The sequence below is a fragment of the Pseudophryne corroboree genome, chromosome 3, assembly GCF_028390025.1.
Source record: "Pseudophryne corroboree isolate aPseCor3 chromosome 3, aPseCor3.hap2, whole genome shotgun sequence".
In the NCBI taxonomy this organism is placed as follows: Eukaryota; Metazoa; Chordata; class Amphibia; order Anura; family Myobatrachidae; genus Pseudophryne; species Pseudophryne corroboree.
In genome coordinates, this window is record NC_086446.1 from 322,528,213 (window position 1) to 322,542,796 (window position 14,584).

The 14,584-nt window shown below is 45.9% G+C and overlaps 1 protein-coding gene across 1 annotated transcript in view; it reads right to left on the minus strand.

The window, feature by feature from the left end:
* The window catches only part of MYL4 (myosin light chain 4), a 32,261-nt gene that overhangs the window by 13,449 nt on the left and 4,228 nt on the right, over positions 1-14,584 (minus strand). Inside the window, exons 2-3 of the mRNA XM_063959508.1 lie at positions 9,971-9,998; positions 6,419-6,568 (exon numbers count right to left, since the gene is read on the minus strand). Coding sequence (XP_063815578.1) covers positions 6,419-6,568; positions 9,971-9,998 — 178 coding nt within the window. The remainder of the gene's footprint in view (positions 1-6,418; positions 6,569-9,970; positions 9,999-14,584) is intronic.

A 14,584-nucleotide genomic window follows, 5' to 3' on the forward strand; every position in this document is an offset into this window, starting at 1 on the left:
TGTCTCCCCCTCAGCACCCTGATCCTCATCTTCCCTGTGTCTCCCCCTCAGCACCCTGATCCTCACCCTCCCTTTGTCTCCCCCTCAGCACCCTTATCCCCACCCTCCCTTTGTCTCCCCCTCAGCACCCTTATCCTCACCCTTCCTTTGTCTCCCCCTCAGCACCCTGATCCTCACCCTCCCTGTGTCTCCCCCTCAGCACCCTGATCCTCATCTTCCCTGTGTCTCCCCCTCAGCACCCTGATCCTCACCCTCCCTGTGTCTCCCCCTCAGCACCCTGATCCTCACCCTCCCTGTGTCTCCCCCTCAGCACCCTGATCCTCACCCTCCCTGTACCTCCCCCTCAGCACCCTTAACCTCACCCTCCTTGTATCTCCCGTAATGTGTAAAAGGGGGACTCTGCTGCCGTAATGTGTAAAAGGAGGACTCTGTCTGCCTGCCTAATGTGTAAAAAGAGGAACTCTGTTGCTGTAATGTGTAAAAAAGGGGGACTCAGCCTGCCTAATGTGTAAAAAAGGGGGACTCTGCTGCCATTATGTGTAAAATGGGGACTCTACCTGTCATAATGTGTTAAAAGGGGGACTGCTGCTGTAATGTGTAAACGGGGGGCTCTGCCTGCCTGCCTAATGTGTAAAAAGGGGGACTCTGCAGCTGTAATGTGTAAAACGGGGACTCTGCCTGCCGTAATGTGTTAAAAGGGTACTATAACTGCCGTAAGGTGTAAAAGGAAGCTCTGTGGCCATGTTCCTTCCTCATGAAGCCACGCCCCCTTTATTTTGAGCGCACTGGCCCTGTTTTTGTATATGGGGGGGGTGATGCTGTTTCTTGCACACAGCGCTGAAATGTCTAGTTACGGCACTGATTCCTGAGCTTGGACACAGTGGCCACTGTCATCTATAGATGACGTTACCATATAGAAGCCTATGGGCTTCTTTCCTCTTTTCCCCATGAGAGGGATTCAATCCCAGCAACCCGCACTGCACATGAATCATATGAAGCATGTGGAGACAGACTCCCAGGTCCTAACCCCCGGAAGTAAATGCCGGGTCCTAAACTTGGTGCTAGTAAACGCCAATATGCATGCGATAATTGGCGGGATGCATCGCATTCACAATGCTATGAGCCCTGTAAAATTTTATATAATGTACATCATCATCATCATCCTAGACTTTAATTCTCTATAGAATGAAAAACTAATCATGTTCAGGGATAACACCACAAAACCTGAGGTAAAATATGAAATATGAATTTGTACTCATCTTACTTCTCTTCACTCATTCCAAACCATTTATTATATAGCCATAACAAAATAAAGATCTATCTATCCAGAATATCCGCCATACAAACTATGTGATCCACTGTATGTGCAACACATCCAGTGGGACGATTTAAAGAACTTTGGCTGGGAACGACGGATTGGGGTTACACACTATACGATGTGTATGATTTATGTATTGGAACTGTATACAGTATCATAACATATATCATATAGTGTGTACCCAGCTTTATTTTTTTTTAAATATATGTAAAAAAATACAAACAGCCTATTACACCTTATCTGACTACTAATGTGTAAAGCACAACTACTGTAGCCCAAAAATGACTGAAGCATAGGTCATCAAACTATGTCCTCAGGACCCCAAACAGTTCATGTTTTTCATGTCTCCTCACAGGGGGGGTCATTCCGAGTTGATCGCTAGCTGAATTTGTTCGCATTGCAGCGATCAGGCTAAAAAACGGCAGTTCTGTGCATGCGTATGCGGCGCAATGCGCACGCGCGACGTAAGGGCACAACAAATGATGTAGTTTTGCAGAGGGTCTAGCGATGGCTGGGCGAACGCTGGGTGGGTTGTGTCGTCAAATCCGGAACTGAATAGGCTGAAGTGATCTCAAGCGCTGAGTAGGTTTTGAGCTACTCTGAAACTACACAAAAAAAATTCTGCAGGCGCTCTGCGATACAACCGTTCGCACTTCTGCTAAGCTAAAATACACTCCCCAGTGCACGGCTGCTAAAACTAGCTAGCGAGTGATCAACTCGGAATGACCCCCAGAATCACAAGTGAAATAATTAGCTCCACCTGTGGATCTTTTAAAATGTGTCAGTGAGTAAAGAATACACCTTTGCATCTGCTGGGTGACCTGGAAAACATGAACTGTTTGGGGTACACAGGATAAAAGTTTGAGAACCACTGGACATCTTGTATGTAGAGGGATCTGAAGAACCATTATGGAAAAGGTACTTTTTGTTAACAAGATAGAGAGACACATGTTATTACATTACAGCCTGTTCCTAATAAACAATAAGTACAGATATTATAATAATTTAACATATTTATTATTTATACTCTCTGTCTTTAATCCTTGAACTGAACAAACAAATATTAAGATTGATGTAACCCTCTTACCAGTAATGAGCAATCATGATAGTATTATGTGTGAGACTTCTGTGTGGAAGCTCCTCTGTACAAAACCAAGTTAAGAACATGAAAACCGCTTAGCCGTGTGTGTGTGTGTGTGTGTGTGTGTGTGTGTGTGTGTGTGTAGCTGTATTGTATTCTGGATATTCTTTAGCATACTGTGTACTTAACTTGGATCAAAATCCAGACAGATGGCAGGCTTTTGGCATGAAGTCACTGAGTTGACCTGTTTCATCTCTCGGGCTTTTAGGATTGTCTGTACCCTGGCATAGCATTCCTGGACAACAACTCCCACAGCACAGCTTAGTGAAATGTCAGTGGCCCTCCCCTAGGATATCGTTGGGAATGTGATGCTCAATGCTGGCATCTGGACTACTAAAACAGCATGGTCACATCTCTCAGAAGGGAATGCCTGCCCTTGTCTGTCCTTTCAGTACTAGGAATGTAATGTCTCCCCACAAATAGAATGGGTAAAATACCCACAATGTTTCTGAGCTGGCTGTAGCCTAGTTAATACTGCCCCCGCTGTTATCCCTGCTTTGGGTTTGAATGGGCTTAATCCCTCCCACAGAAATAGAACGAGACTCGACGCCAGGTGGGAGAGGCCGAGAGTTTGTACCACATGGAAGGTATGTCACATAGAGCCAAAAAGCTCGGGCCTTGCAGATCACTTTACTACAGCAAGGCTATTTATATGGAAGATTGTCTTCTGTCTGTTGTGTGTCTTACCAGTCAGTATATAGGGCCTGATTCAGAGATGAGGGCAGATTACATAGCCACTGTGTCCGTGTATGCAGATGCTGTGCGATAATATGCTAATGCCACGTGAGGCGTCTTGTGTAGATAGATATCTCCTGCTGTCTTCTCTGATTTGCTGCTGTGTTCGAGGATGCAGCATTGGATACTCTGCGTTACCATCAGACATCTGAGTAACGCTTACCCAGGATGCACTGGCGTTTCTATAATGGGTGCAGTGTGTGCGGTGCACACGGGCCCCTGAGTCCAGAGGGGGCCCCCACCGCACACGCTGCACCCATTTTCTGAATACTCACCCCCCCGGAGTCCCGCGGCGACGTCCACGGCGGTGTTAAAACTCAGTGAAAATGGCCCAGCGGACAATTTCACAGAGTTCTGCGCATGCGCAGTAGAGAAATCTTAGGGAAAATGTCCGCCGCGCCATTTTCCCGGAGATCTGCGCATGCGCAGTAAAGTCTGAGCGCTCTAGTGCTCAGACTCTCAGCGCTGCCAGCAGAGAGGAGGGAGCCCGAATGGAGGAGGCTGCACCCGGGCCTCCTCCTCTCTTAAAACGCCCCTGCCAGGAGGACTGGGAAATTCATGCCGTTGAAGCCAGTGAAGATGCATCCAAGGACGTAGCCACTGGCTTCAACAGTCAGCACGCCTAGAAAACGGGGCCAACACTCCCCTAACTTCTATAACATGGCATGTCGCCACCCCCAAATGCCAGCAGTATGTCAATCACTGCAAACAACATGGCAGCCTCAGATCTGCACATGTGCAGTGCAGCTTCTGCACATGCGCAGATCTATAAACAGAAAAGCACTTATACATCGGGTTTACATATACCTCTAAGTTAGGCCCATAGTGTATACTGCTAATGAAAGAGATGTGGTGCTATTTCTGCTTCTATTGGGGGTCATTCCGAGTTGTTCGCTCGCAAGCTGCTTTTAGCAGCTTTGCACACGCTAAGCCGCCGCCTACTGGGAGTGAATCTTAGCTTATCAAAATTGCGAACGAAAGATTAGCAGAATTGCGAATAGACACTTCTTAGCAGTTTCTGAGTAGCTCCAGACTTACTCGGCATCTGCGATCAGTTCAGTCAGTGTCGTTCCTGGTTTGACGTCACAAACACACCCAGCGTTCGCTCAGACACTCCTCCGTTTCTCCAGCCACTCCCGCGTTTTTCCCAGAAACGGTAGCGTTTTTTCACACACACCCATAAAACGGCCAGTTTCCGCCCAGAAACACCCACTTCCTGTCAATCACATTACGATCACCAGAACGAAGAAAAAACCTCGTAATGCCGTGAGTAAAATACCTAACTGCATAGCAAATTTACTTGGCGCAGTCGCACTGTGGACATTGCGCATGCGCATTAGCGACTAATCGCTCCGTTGCGAGAAAAAAATAACGAGCGAACAACTCGGAATGACCCCCATTGTTTCTTCTGTTACTGCTGCAAGAGTGTAGCTCTCATGTCAGTAGCTTATGTCCACATGCAAACAGATGGAAACACACTGCATGCTTGTCAACAGTCTTTAAATGTACTGACAGACAGTCCTATCGTTATATATACAAATATAAAAGTAGGGTCCTCAATCATTGGACTAGCATCCAACCAAGTAACAAACGTTACCAAGATTCAGCTATTTTTCAAGCAAGACAGCTTAAAAATAAAGCAGTAAGTTTTCCAAAACATTGCTGAATATATATGTGTAGATGGATAGATGGATAGATAGATAGATAGATAGACAGACAGACAGACAGATAGATAGATAGATAGATAGATAGATAGATAGATAGATAGATAGATAGATAGATAGATTGTGAAGAGGGATCTATTTGTATCCCGCCTCCTCCATCCTGTTTCCAGTAACACAGCCTCACTGAACTTTGTATGCTTGGGAATGGACCATTCCAGACCGCTTATGCTTTTTTGTCCTTATGTGTAGATACGTAAAAATCTCTGCATTGCCCATATTTGTGTAGCTTGGTTTCCGGAGCAAGCGCAGTGTGAAAACACACAAAATACACCTGGTAAACAAGTGCATCTAGCCCATTGGCAACAGAAGGGACAGGAGCCAGAGCAGTAGGAGACGTACTGTAAGTCACATGATCACCTCAGGCAAATTGGAACAGCAGAAAGGGAAGTCGCAGGAATCACGGACAGCCTTGTCTGGAGAGATCCCAGCTAGGGTAATCAGGCTGGGCTCACTCTGGCCTGCGTGGCACAGTTAAAAGTAAACCAGCCAAGGCTGACCGGCTGTGTGCCCAGGTGACGTGCACTGGCTGCACCGTAGGAAGTTCTGACACTGGTTGCGAGGAATACTGGTGAACAGTAGCATAGCAAAAGGGGTTTAAGACCTTATATTCATTTCAACCACAGATATAGCAATATATTTGATTACAGTTTTAGATGATTGTGCATAAATCATTAATTTCATCTGACTATGGAACAAATGAAGGCGCACAAAAAAATTGTCAGCTGCTGTTTTGATACAAATGCATAAAGCACTATATTAAAGTTTAAAATGAATTAAAAATTGGCTTTAAATAACCAAGCTAAAACGTAAGTAACACATGCCGCGACTTCCGGGTTCGGGCTTCCGGATTTTGCGTTCCAACTGCGGTTCACCTGTGTAGCAATCACAGGTGGACCGCAGTTGGAACGCAAAATCTGGAAGCACGAACCCGGAAGTCGCGGCACGCGAGACACACACAGGCGTTCCCAAGTCTCACACAGCTGCTGTGAAGTGTGCATCCCGTGGACACAGCCAAAGTCACCCATCTCCTGCACCTACTGTAGCACTGGGACTCTCATGCTCCAAGAGACTAAGCAGGAGGACACATAGGAGGATATACGGGACTGTGCATTACAAAGGAGCGCTCCTATATACACTGGAAGGGTGAAGTATAACTCCCAGTACCTCATACTGTGTGTTTGTGAGAAGCAACATGTTATACATGTGTTACTTATGTTTTAGCATGGTTATTTAAAGCCAAATTTTAATTCATTTTAAACTTTAATAAAGTGCTTTATGCATTTGTATCAAAACAGCAGCTGACGATTTTTTTGTGCGCCTCCATTTATCTCATTTGTCTATTCACATATTGTAGGTGGATTTTCGGGTTCACATTGTGAAGGCAGCCGATTAATTGTCTTTTTATCTAAATTCACATTGGCACATCTGTATTTAATCTAGCGCCCGACACATTGCATGTTGTTGACTATGGAACACCCTCTTAAGACCAATTTCTCTTACCTTCTGGTTTGGGTCTTCCTAGAACTTTCATGACCTCTGCATTAGTAGGGTTCTGTCCCAGTGCCCTTAAAACATCTCCGCATTGCCCATATGTGATCTTCATCTCCCCACCTGGAGTACGGTCAAACAACTGGAAGGCCTCTTTGAATTCTGGGGATAAAGAGTATTAAGTAATGATGACTACTGCTGATAGTACTTTCTAAAGTTACAGCTAAATTACAAAAGAGGTATCAAAAAGGAGGAATATACTAAATGTTAGATACATGAACTTTCACATAAGGCAGTGGTTTTCAATCATTCTAGGGATGGATGTATCAAAGTTTGGAGATAAAAAACCAAGCAATCATCTCCTGTCATTTTCCAAACACAGGGGTAAATTCTATTTCCCGTGAAGCGTGCAATGTGCCATCGGCTTGGTGTGTAAATACCAGCAACAACACCCAACTCACACCCCTTGCAGCCTCTTTTAGTGCCAGACTCACAGATTTTTGCTTGCAACCCTATAGGGCTGCAAAGGAAGGTGATACTATAAGTGTAGCATAGCACCAAACTTACAGGCACTCGTAATGTCTTCATGGGCAATAGGACTGACTCCATGGCCTGTAAAATGACAGAAGCTGGTTGGTTGGTTGGTACTTTATCTCTCTCCACTTTATCTATTTCCAAGGATGGATACATCTATCCCTAGTACCCCAACAAATCTTGTTTTCAAAATGTCTTTAGATCAAATCGCCTTTGCATGATTAAAGTAATCCATAAGATCCTGAGCAGGATCCTGATGCACAGCTGCCTTTTGCTCACTGTGGACTTGGAAAAATACGCCAGTGATTCAGCTGCCATTGTGTGCACAGGGATGCCCACTGCCAGTGTCTCACATCCGATGCTTGTGTAAATAAGCGGAAACATCAGGGACATCTGGTGCACACTGGTTAGACAATCAGACCTCTGAGCACCACTATGTTGTGTCAGACCAAACGGCTCTCCTATGCCTGCGCTTTTCTAGCCATCTCCCTAAGGCTGAATATCTGTCACTCACTTTGTAAATAAATTGTCTGTGCATCCGCAATAGCTAATCATTCGCTGTGTGCGCGCAATGTGGCTTTGTTGTGTACGCAGTGGCAAGAAATCACTCCACAGGACTGAGGTTGAGAACCATTGAATTGTTGCACAATACATTATTACCATATTAGTTTCACAAGTGCCTCAAATCATTAAATTCTCAGTTATATAACTCTCTGCTTGTGGCTTGCTGTTTTCCCCTATTCTCCTACTCACATCATGACATGGCCACTGTAACCTGCAGCCTTATCCTGTCTAACTTAATGCCTGATTCATAGTTGTACAATATTGCACAGCCGCAGGGAACCTTACAACTAATATGCTGAAGTAAAGTAAAGCATCGCAGATACGAATACCGCGTCTGAAGACTCAGCTTTGGCTGACCATCCCAATGGCCACAGTCATTGCCCATCTAAGTAAGTTTAAATTTAGTAATTTTTCTATGCTGAGGCCAGGAAGTCTGCACCTTTACGAAGCAGATCTTGGCCTGCTCCTGCCTACAAAATGGTGGCAACACCGTTTTGTAAAACAGTGTTGCTGCTCCCATCCCCAAATGGTCATAGCATGTCAATCATTCTGAGGCTTGGGGGCACAGTATGTGACAACACAGGTCCCGTTCTGTGCAGTTAACCCACAATCACAGTTGTATAAAAACCATTGGATTTACTTTGTATACAACTACAGTATGAATCAGGACAGGACCCATAATCACACAAGGTCAACACACGCATTCCTAGTATTCTATGTGGCTGTGATTAGTGTGGTGATGTGATTGGCTACAGGCATTTCTATCCCCACATGTTTACATAATAAAGAAACATATGGAAGAAGAAAAAGTAGAAGAAGAAGAAGAAGAAGAAGAAAAAGAAGATTGCTCTCCTCTGTTCCTAGCCAAATATGCAAAATCAATAGAAAGTATATTAAGCATTCTGCTCATGAAAACAATGTCATTACACCATTTCTCAACACCACAGCCTTATTGTGGCATATCAGAAACAGCTGGTAAATATCATTTAACACAGCAATTAGGAAATGTGGGTGTCAGGTTACTGTAATATATATGTTGATGGCTCAACTCTAACATGTTTCTTTTGTTCCATCCCCATTCTATGGTACATTCTTTTCATTCCCAGTTCTTTCATCAGCAGCCTAATCCCCTGATAATGCTTAGACACTTGTCCTTTGCAATAGCCTTACTATTTTATTTAGTGATGGACACAGCCGCTGTGTCCGGAAGGATGCAGCTGCAAAGTGATTGACAGCTGCGGCCGTCGTGGGGTCATCAACCCGGCGTTTCGCGGGCATGATGGGCAAAACGGGGGCATATAGGGAGCATTTTCAAGGTGGCTGCGTGACATCACATGCACTCACACCAAGAAAAAAACATGGTGGGTGGCCTTGCCCTGTGCTGGGGAAGCAAGATCTGTGGACTTGTGCATTCCATTCACCAAAACGCAGTGACATCAAGTAAATGGTGCAGCAATGCAAATATGCCCCGATACAGTAGTTATGTGGTCTTTGACCCATGGTTTCCATTGTCATACCTGTTTGCATGCTTTTACAAGCAGTCAGAAAAGCATGTTTCTTTCTTTTTTTCTTATATATTTTTTTTTATGCAAGTGGATAAAGGGCATAATGATGGTGCCAGATCAGCATCTCAGAGTGCTGGGGTTAATCACTTAAAGAAATGCAGCATTCTATTGGCTGAGTACTGTCACTGACATGCCCACAACACTCCCATGGGTGTGGTATGGCTGACCGGCGATCAGGAGATCCCCGGTCAGCATACCGACGCCAGGATCCCGGCAGATAGGGGCATCTGCAGCAAGCCCCTGCAGGCTCGCTGCGCTTGCCACGCAGCGGGCTCGGTTTGCGACCTGCGGTCTCCACAGGTTCTATTCCCACTCTAGTGGGAGTGGAAATAGTCCCTGTTGGTCGGCATGCCGACCATTGGAATAGTGAGGGGGCGTTATGTTGGTGGAGGTCATGTGACCATCGGTCTCCCGACCGCCGGTCACATGAATACCACCCCACTCCCATAACATGCCCACTAAACTGACTATTTCTGCGTGCACTACTAGCCACCTGCCAGTCACACCCACCACTTTTCTACTATATTTCTGATAACCTGTGTCAATCACAACAGCGCTGTTTGTAAAGCATCCGCCACATGAACATAGGCAGTGTCTGCAGCTTGCAACCACCTCTGCATCAGGCCTTAAGTTTTTAGACACAATAACTTACAGTGCGCACGTTTTATAGGGTCATTGACATGGGTTGGAACATTGCATCAAGGAGCCCTATAGCAAATGGTTGGTAAGGGCTTAGCAATGCCCGCCTCCAGCCCCCTAGTGCTAACGGGATTCATATCAGGCTCTTAATGCTGTGATGATGCAATGATGGTAGTTCTGCCTGTGTCAGTGGCTTTAGTTTAGCATATATAACACAATAGTGCAGTTAACCATTTCATCAAAATAGTTTTAAGAAAGTTACCTTCAATCTGGTCAGCGGTGTACTCCAGCTGCAGACAAAAGAAAACATAGGTATCAATGACAAAGTGGGGGAAAAGAATTGATAATCTTATCAGACATCTGTTGTTTCTTAAAGGCAGCATCAACAGTTACACTGGTATTGTTTTAATCTACATGGCCTGAACTTTTAGGGCATGTCTCAAAGTTGCACGCAATTCCATCTGTGTACAGGACGTGCCATTTTCAGCAAACTGTACATATGTCAGGTCTTGAATATGCAATTTAGAGCAATTACGGCTGGTTCAGAGCCATGCGGATATCTGTCATATCTCCTCTTCTGACTGAGGGGTGTTAGTGGGCGGCAACAGGTGTTCATACATAGTATATGCTTGTCATGGTTGTACTGACAGAATTATGAGCTATTCATAAGTGAGTGCATGTACGAGTATAGATGTGCATACAAAGACAAGGTTGCAGGTGTTCCCCTGTACACGAGTATAGATCTGCATACAAAGACAAGGTTGCAGGTGCTCTCCTGTACACGAGTATAGATCTGCATACAAAGACAAGGTTGCAGGTGTTCTCCTGTACACGAGTATAGATCTGCATACAAAGACAAGGTTGCAGGTGTTCCCCTGTACACGAGTATAGATCTGCATACAAAGACAAGGTTGCAGGTCACGGTGCACCCCAGGATCCCTCCCCTGTACATGAGTTTAGATCTGTCTGCTTTCCCTTGCACCAAAGAAAGGGCTGGTGCTAATGCCTGTAGATGATGATGATGATGATGGCTATTTCCGCAAGCAGATGGCTCAGGGCAGTGAATAGATGCGCTAGTTTTGAATACAGGTGGAAAAAGTAGAATTACTAAACAAAACAATCTCCTGCAATGCTGTGTTTCATAGTTTGTTCGTGTTCACTATACATAAAATATTAACATTTTCAGGCTAACCTGACATGGAGGTGAAGTGGTTAACACTGCATACTCTAAAAAGTTATAGGTCTAATGTTTTCAAGAAAAAATAAAATGGCAAATATTCTTTGCTTACAAAAAGGGAGGGAAACGATTGGGGATAGCTGCCTCCTGCACCCCTGTCAGGATTTCAAATAGTCGGGATGCTGTTGTCGGTATTCTGACGTCCGGCATCCTGAATGCGGGTATCCCGTACCAAACTATATTTGTGAATGTTTTTTAGTAGCGCTTTTATGCAACCAAGTGATCCTTTATTTGGCAAAAATCAGCAAATGTGCACATGAAAAGAAAAGCTTAGGAGAGACTACACAACTGTTTCAACTTAATAAGTCTCCGCTTATTTTTGCTTGTGCTGTGTGAATGACTGGAGCAGTTATCTTCTGTGTGATGTTCCTGGTGTCAGGGCACTTAGAAGTAGCATGTCACTGATTATGTGATGATATGTAAGCCAGAAACCAACTTGGCTCCCAAAGCGTCCTGAGCATTGCATATAGCTCATACAAAAGGCACTACCAGAACAGGCCAGGTTTCAAAGATATTGTTTCTTGACAGAGATAATGCATATGTATATTAATGGGTGTTTGGTGTGTGTGCATACCTCCCAACTGTCCCGATTTTCGCGGGACAGTCCCGTTTTTTGGGGACTGTCCCGCTGTCCCACCCGCGGGCCGCAGTGTCCCGCGGTGGGGGGGGGCAGTTGGGAGGCACCGTCTCTCGCAGCCCTGCTTAGCAGAGCAGCGGTGAATAGACGCTGTGTGCGTCTATTCAGTGCAGACAGAGGGAGAGGAGGCATGCCAGCGGCTCACAGAGCGTGCCCCCTCAGTGACGAAAACTGGGGCGTGGCTCGCGATCGTGGGTCCTCCTGCGAAGCCCCGCCCCTTTTACATAGGCCACGCCCCCTTTTCGGGAGCGTGCGGCTGTGTGTCCCTCTTCAGGTAGGGTAAAAGTTGGTGTTTTGTAAAATATGCTGCTAAACACTCTTGAAGGGAGATTTATCAAAACTCGGAGACAGATAAAGCAGAGAGAGATAAAGTACTAACCAATCGGCTCCTACCTGTTATGCTAAAGGTTGTGTTTGAAAAATGACAGAAGCGCTGATTGGAAGGTATTTTATCTCTCTCCAAGCTTTGATAAATCTCCTCCAAAATGAGACAGAGTATCGTAATTTCACCAAAACTGGTGGGATGTATCTGAATTATTGCAAAGAGGAGGAAGAGAGGTAGCTATAGCCCTTACTCCTCTCTCCTGGGAATATTACAGCCACCCAATTGCCAGCTGCCAGGCACTACATATCCTTTCTGTACAGACACATCAGCTGCTCCTGTAAGCACATGCAGACGGAAGCAGGCTTCATGCACTTGAACTAAGTGGATAAAATACTTTTTATGTCATGTTACTACCATGTTATTGTGTCCAGTTAATCGCTACTCTTTCATTATATGCTGCTGGGTTTTTTTGTACCGTAAATGTTTATGGCTTATAAATGCATATGAGTCATATATGAGTTTGGAAATTTATGTCCATAGACTGCAGGGTCTGAACAACTGTATTGTTTAGCAGGTCCTATGGTCTGTTATCATATATGAGCGGCGACAGTTGCTTGAAGGCTGATATCTCCGGTTCTCGACATAGTAGAGACAAGCTGCCAGTGTCCACCGAAAGGGAAGAGTCCCAGCTTTTGGTGTATACCCTCATAAAAACTGTAAGGGGGTAATTCTGAGTTGATCGCAGCAGCAAATTTGTTAGCAGTTGGGCAAAACCATGTGCACTGCAGGGGGGGGGGGGAGCAGATATAACATGTGCAGAGAGAGTTATGGTGTGTACACACGGTGAGATTTTTTCTTTCGATTTTGACTATATAGTCAAAATCGCAAGAAAATTTAGTGCAAGTTAGTTGCAAGTTATGCCACTTGCGATCCCGATTCGATCCCGATGCGCGCTCCCGCCAGGCCGGTATCGCAAGAAAAGAAAGACTGTGCAGGCAAGTCAATCCTTGCTAGATCGGTGTACTATCTAGTTCATCTCACATGTCAGTTAAATCTCACATAAGCCAAAATCTCTCATAAGCCAAAATCGTAAGCACACATAGTCCATATCTCAAGAAAAGTTAGTTAAAATCGGTGGTGCTGGGCTCCGGGGAGTTCAGGGGAAATCGCAAAGTGAAAATCGGGCATAGCAAGGATCTCACTGTGTGTACGGGTGGTCTTCAGTATGCCGACTGACGGGATCCCGGCGCACAGTATGCCGGCGCCGGGATCCCGACAGCCGGCATACCGACACTTATTCTCCCTCGTGGGGGTCCACGACCCCCCTGGAGGGAGAATAAAATAGCGTGCCCGTAGCGTGGCGAGCGCAGCGAGCCCGCAAGGGGCTCATTTGCGCTCGCCACACTGTCGGTAAGCCGGCGGTCGGGCTCCCGGCGCCTGTATGCTGGTTGCCGGGAGCCCGACCGCCGGCATATCGTAGTGAACCCGTGTGTAAAAACCCTTAGATTTGGGTGGGGTGTGTTCAAACTGAAATCTAAATTGCAGTGTAAAAATAAAGCAGCCAGTATTTACCCTGCATAGAAACAAAATAACCCACCCAAATCTAACTCTCTCTGCACATGTTATATCTGCCACACCTGCAGTGCACATAGGGGGTCATTCCGAGTTGATCGCTAGCTGCCGTTGTTCGCTGCGTAGCAATCAGTGAAAAAAATGGCTATTCTGCGCATGCGTATGCACCGCAATGCGCACGCGCGACGTACGGGTACAAAGAACATTGTGGTTTTGCACAGGTTCTAGCGACGCCTTCAGTCACACAGCCGATCGCAAGGAGATTGACAGGAAGAGGGCGTTTCTGGGTGTCAACTGACCATTTTCTGGGAGTATTTGGAAAAACACAGGCGTGGCCGGGCGTTTGCTGGCCGGGTATCTGAGGTCATTACCGTGTCATTCGTCGCAACAATCATCGCACAGAATAAGTAACTACAGGGCTGGTCTTGTTTTGCACAAAATGTGTTTGCTGCCGCGCGGCTGCACAGGCGTTCGCACTCCTGCAAAGCGAAAATACACTCCCCCGTGGGCGGCGACTATGCGTTTGCATGGCTGCTAAAAACTGCTAGCGAGCGATCAACTCGGAATGACCCCCATGGTTTTGCCCAGCTGCTAACAAATTTGCTGCTGTGATCAACTCTGAATTACCCCCTAAGTCATAGAACGAGATATCTTGCTGGGAAGAGCAATTAACAGGCTCGGATGGGGACCACTGCTTTGCAGTCAGATATCTCCAGTTTCCCAAGGCCGATTTTCAAAAATCTGGTACCCCTGGAAAAAGGGAACCTTCAGCTATAAATAAACCCTATATATATTCAGCTATAAGGGCCCTTATACTCCTGGGGCCTTTGGACAACTGCCCACTGAGCCTATACAAAAAGACATTCCTGACATGGATCCCTTTGCAGTGTGGCTGGAGGGCAGTGACACTGCTCCCTGCCCGTACAGAGGTGGCAATGGAGGCAGTTCCTATACAGACAGGGTTCCCTGCAGCCAAAGATGCGGCACGGGAGGTGGCCCCAGCTTGGAGTGGGCGTCCAAAGAGGGGTGAGCCAGCTACAGCACTGATCAGGCCGTAAATCCCTAATTATTGCAACACTCACATCACCAGCGGAATTAGAGCAGA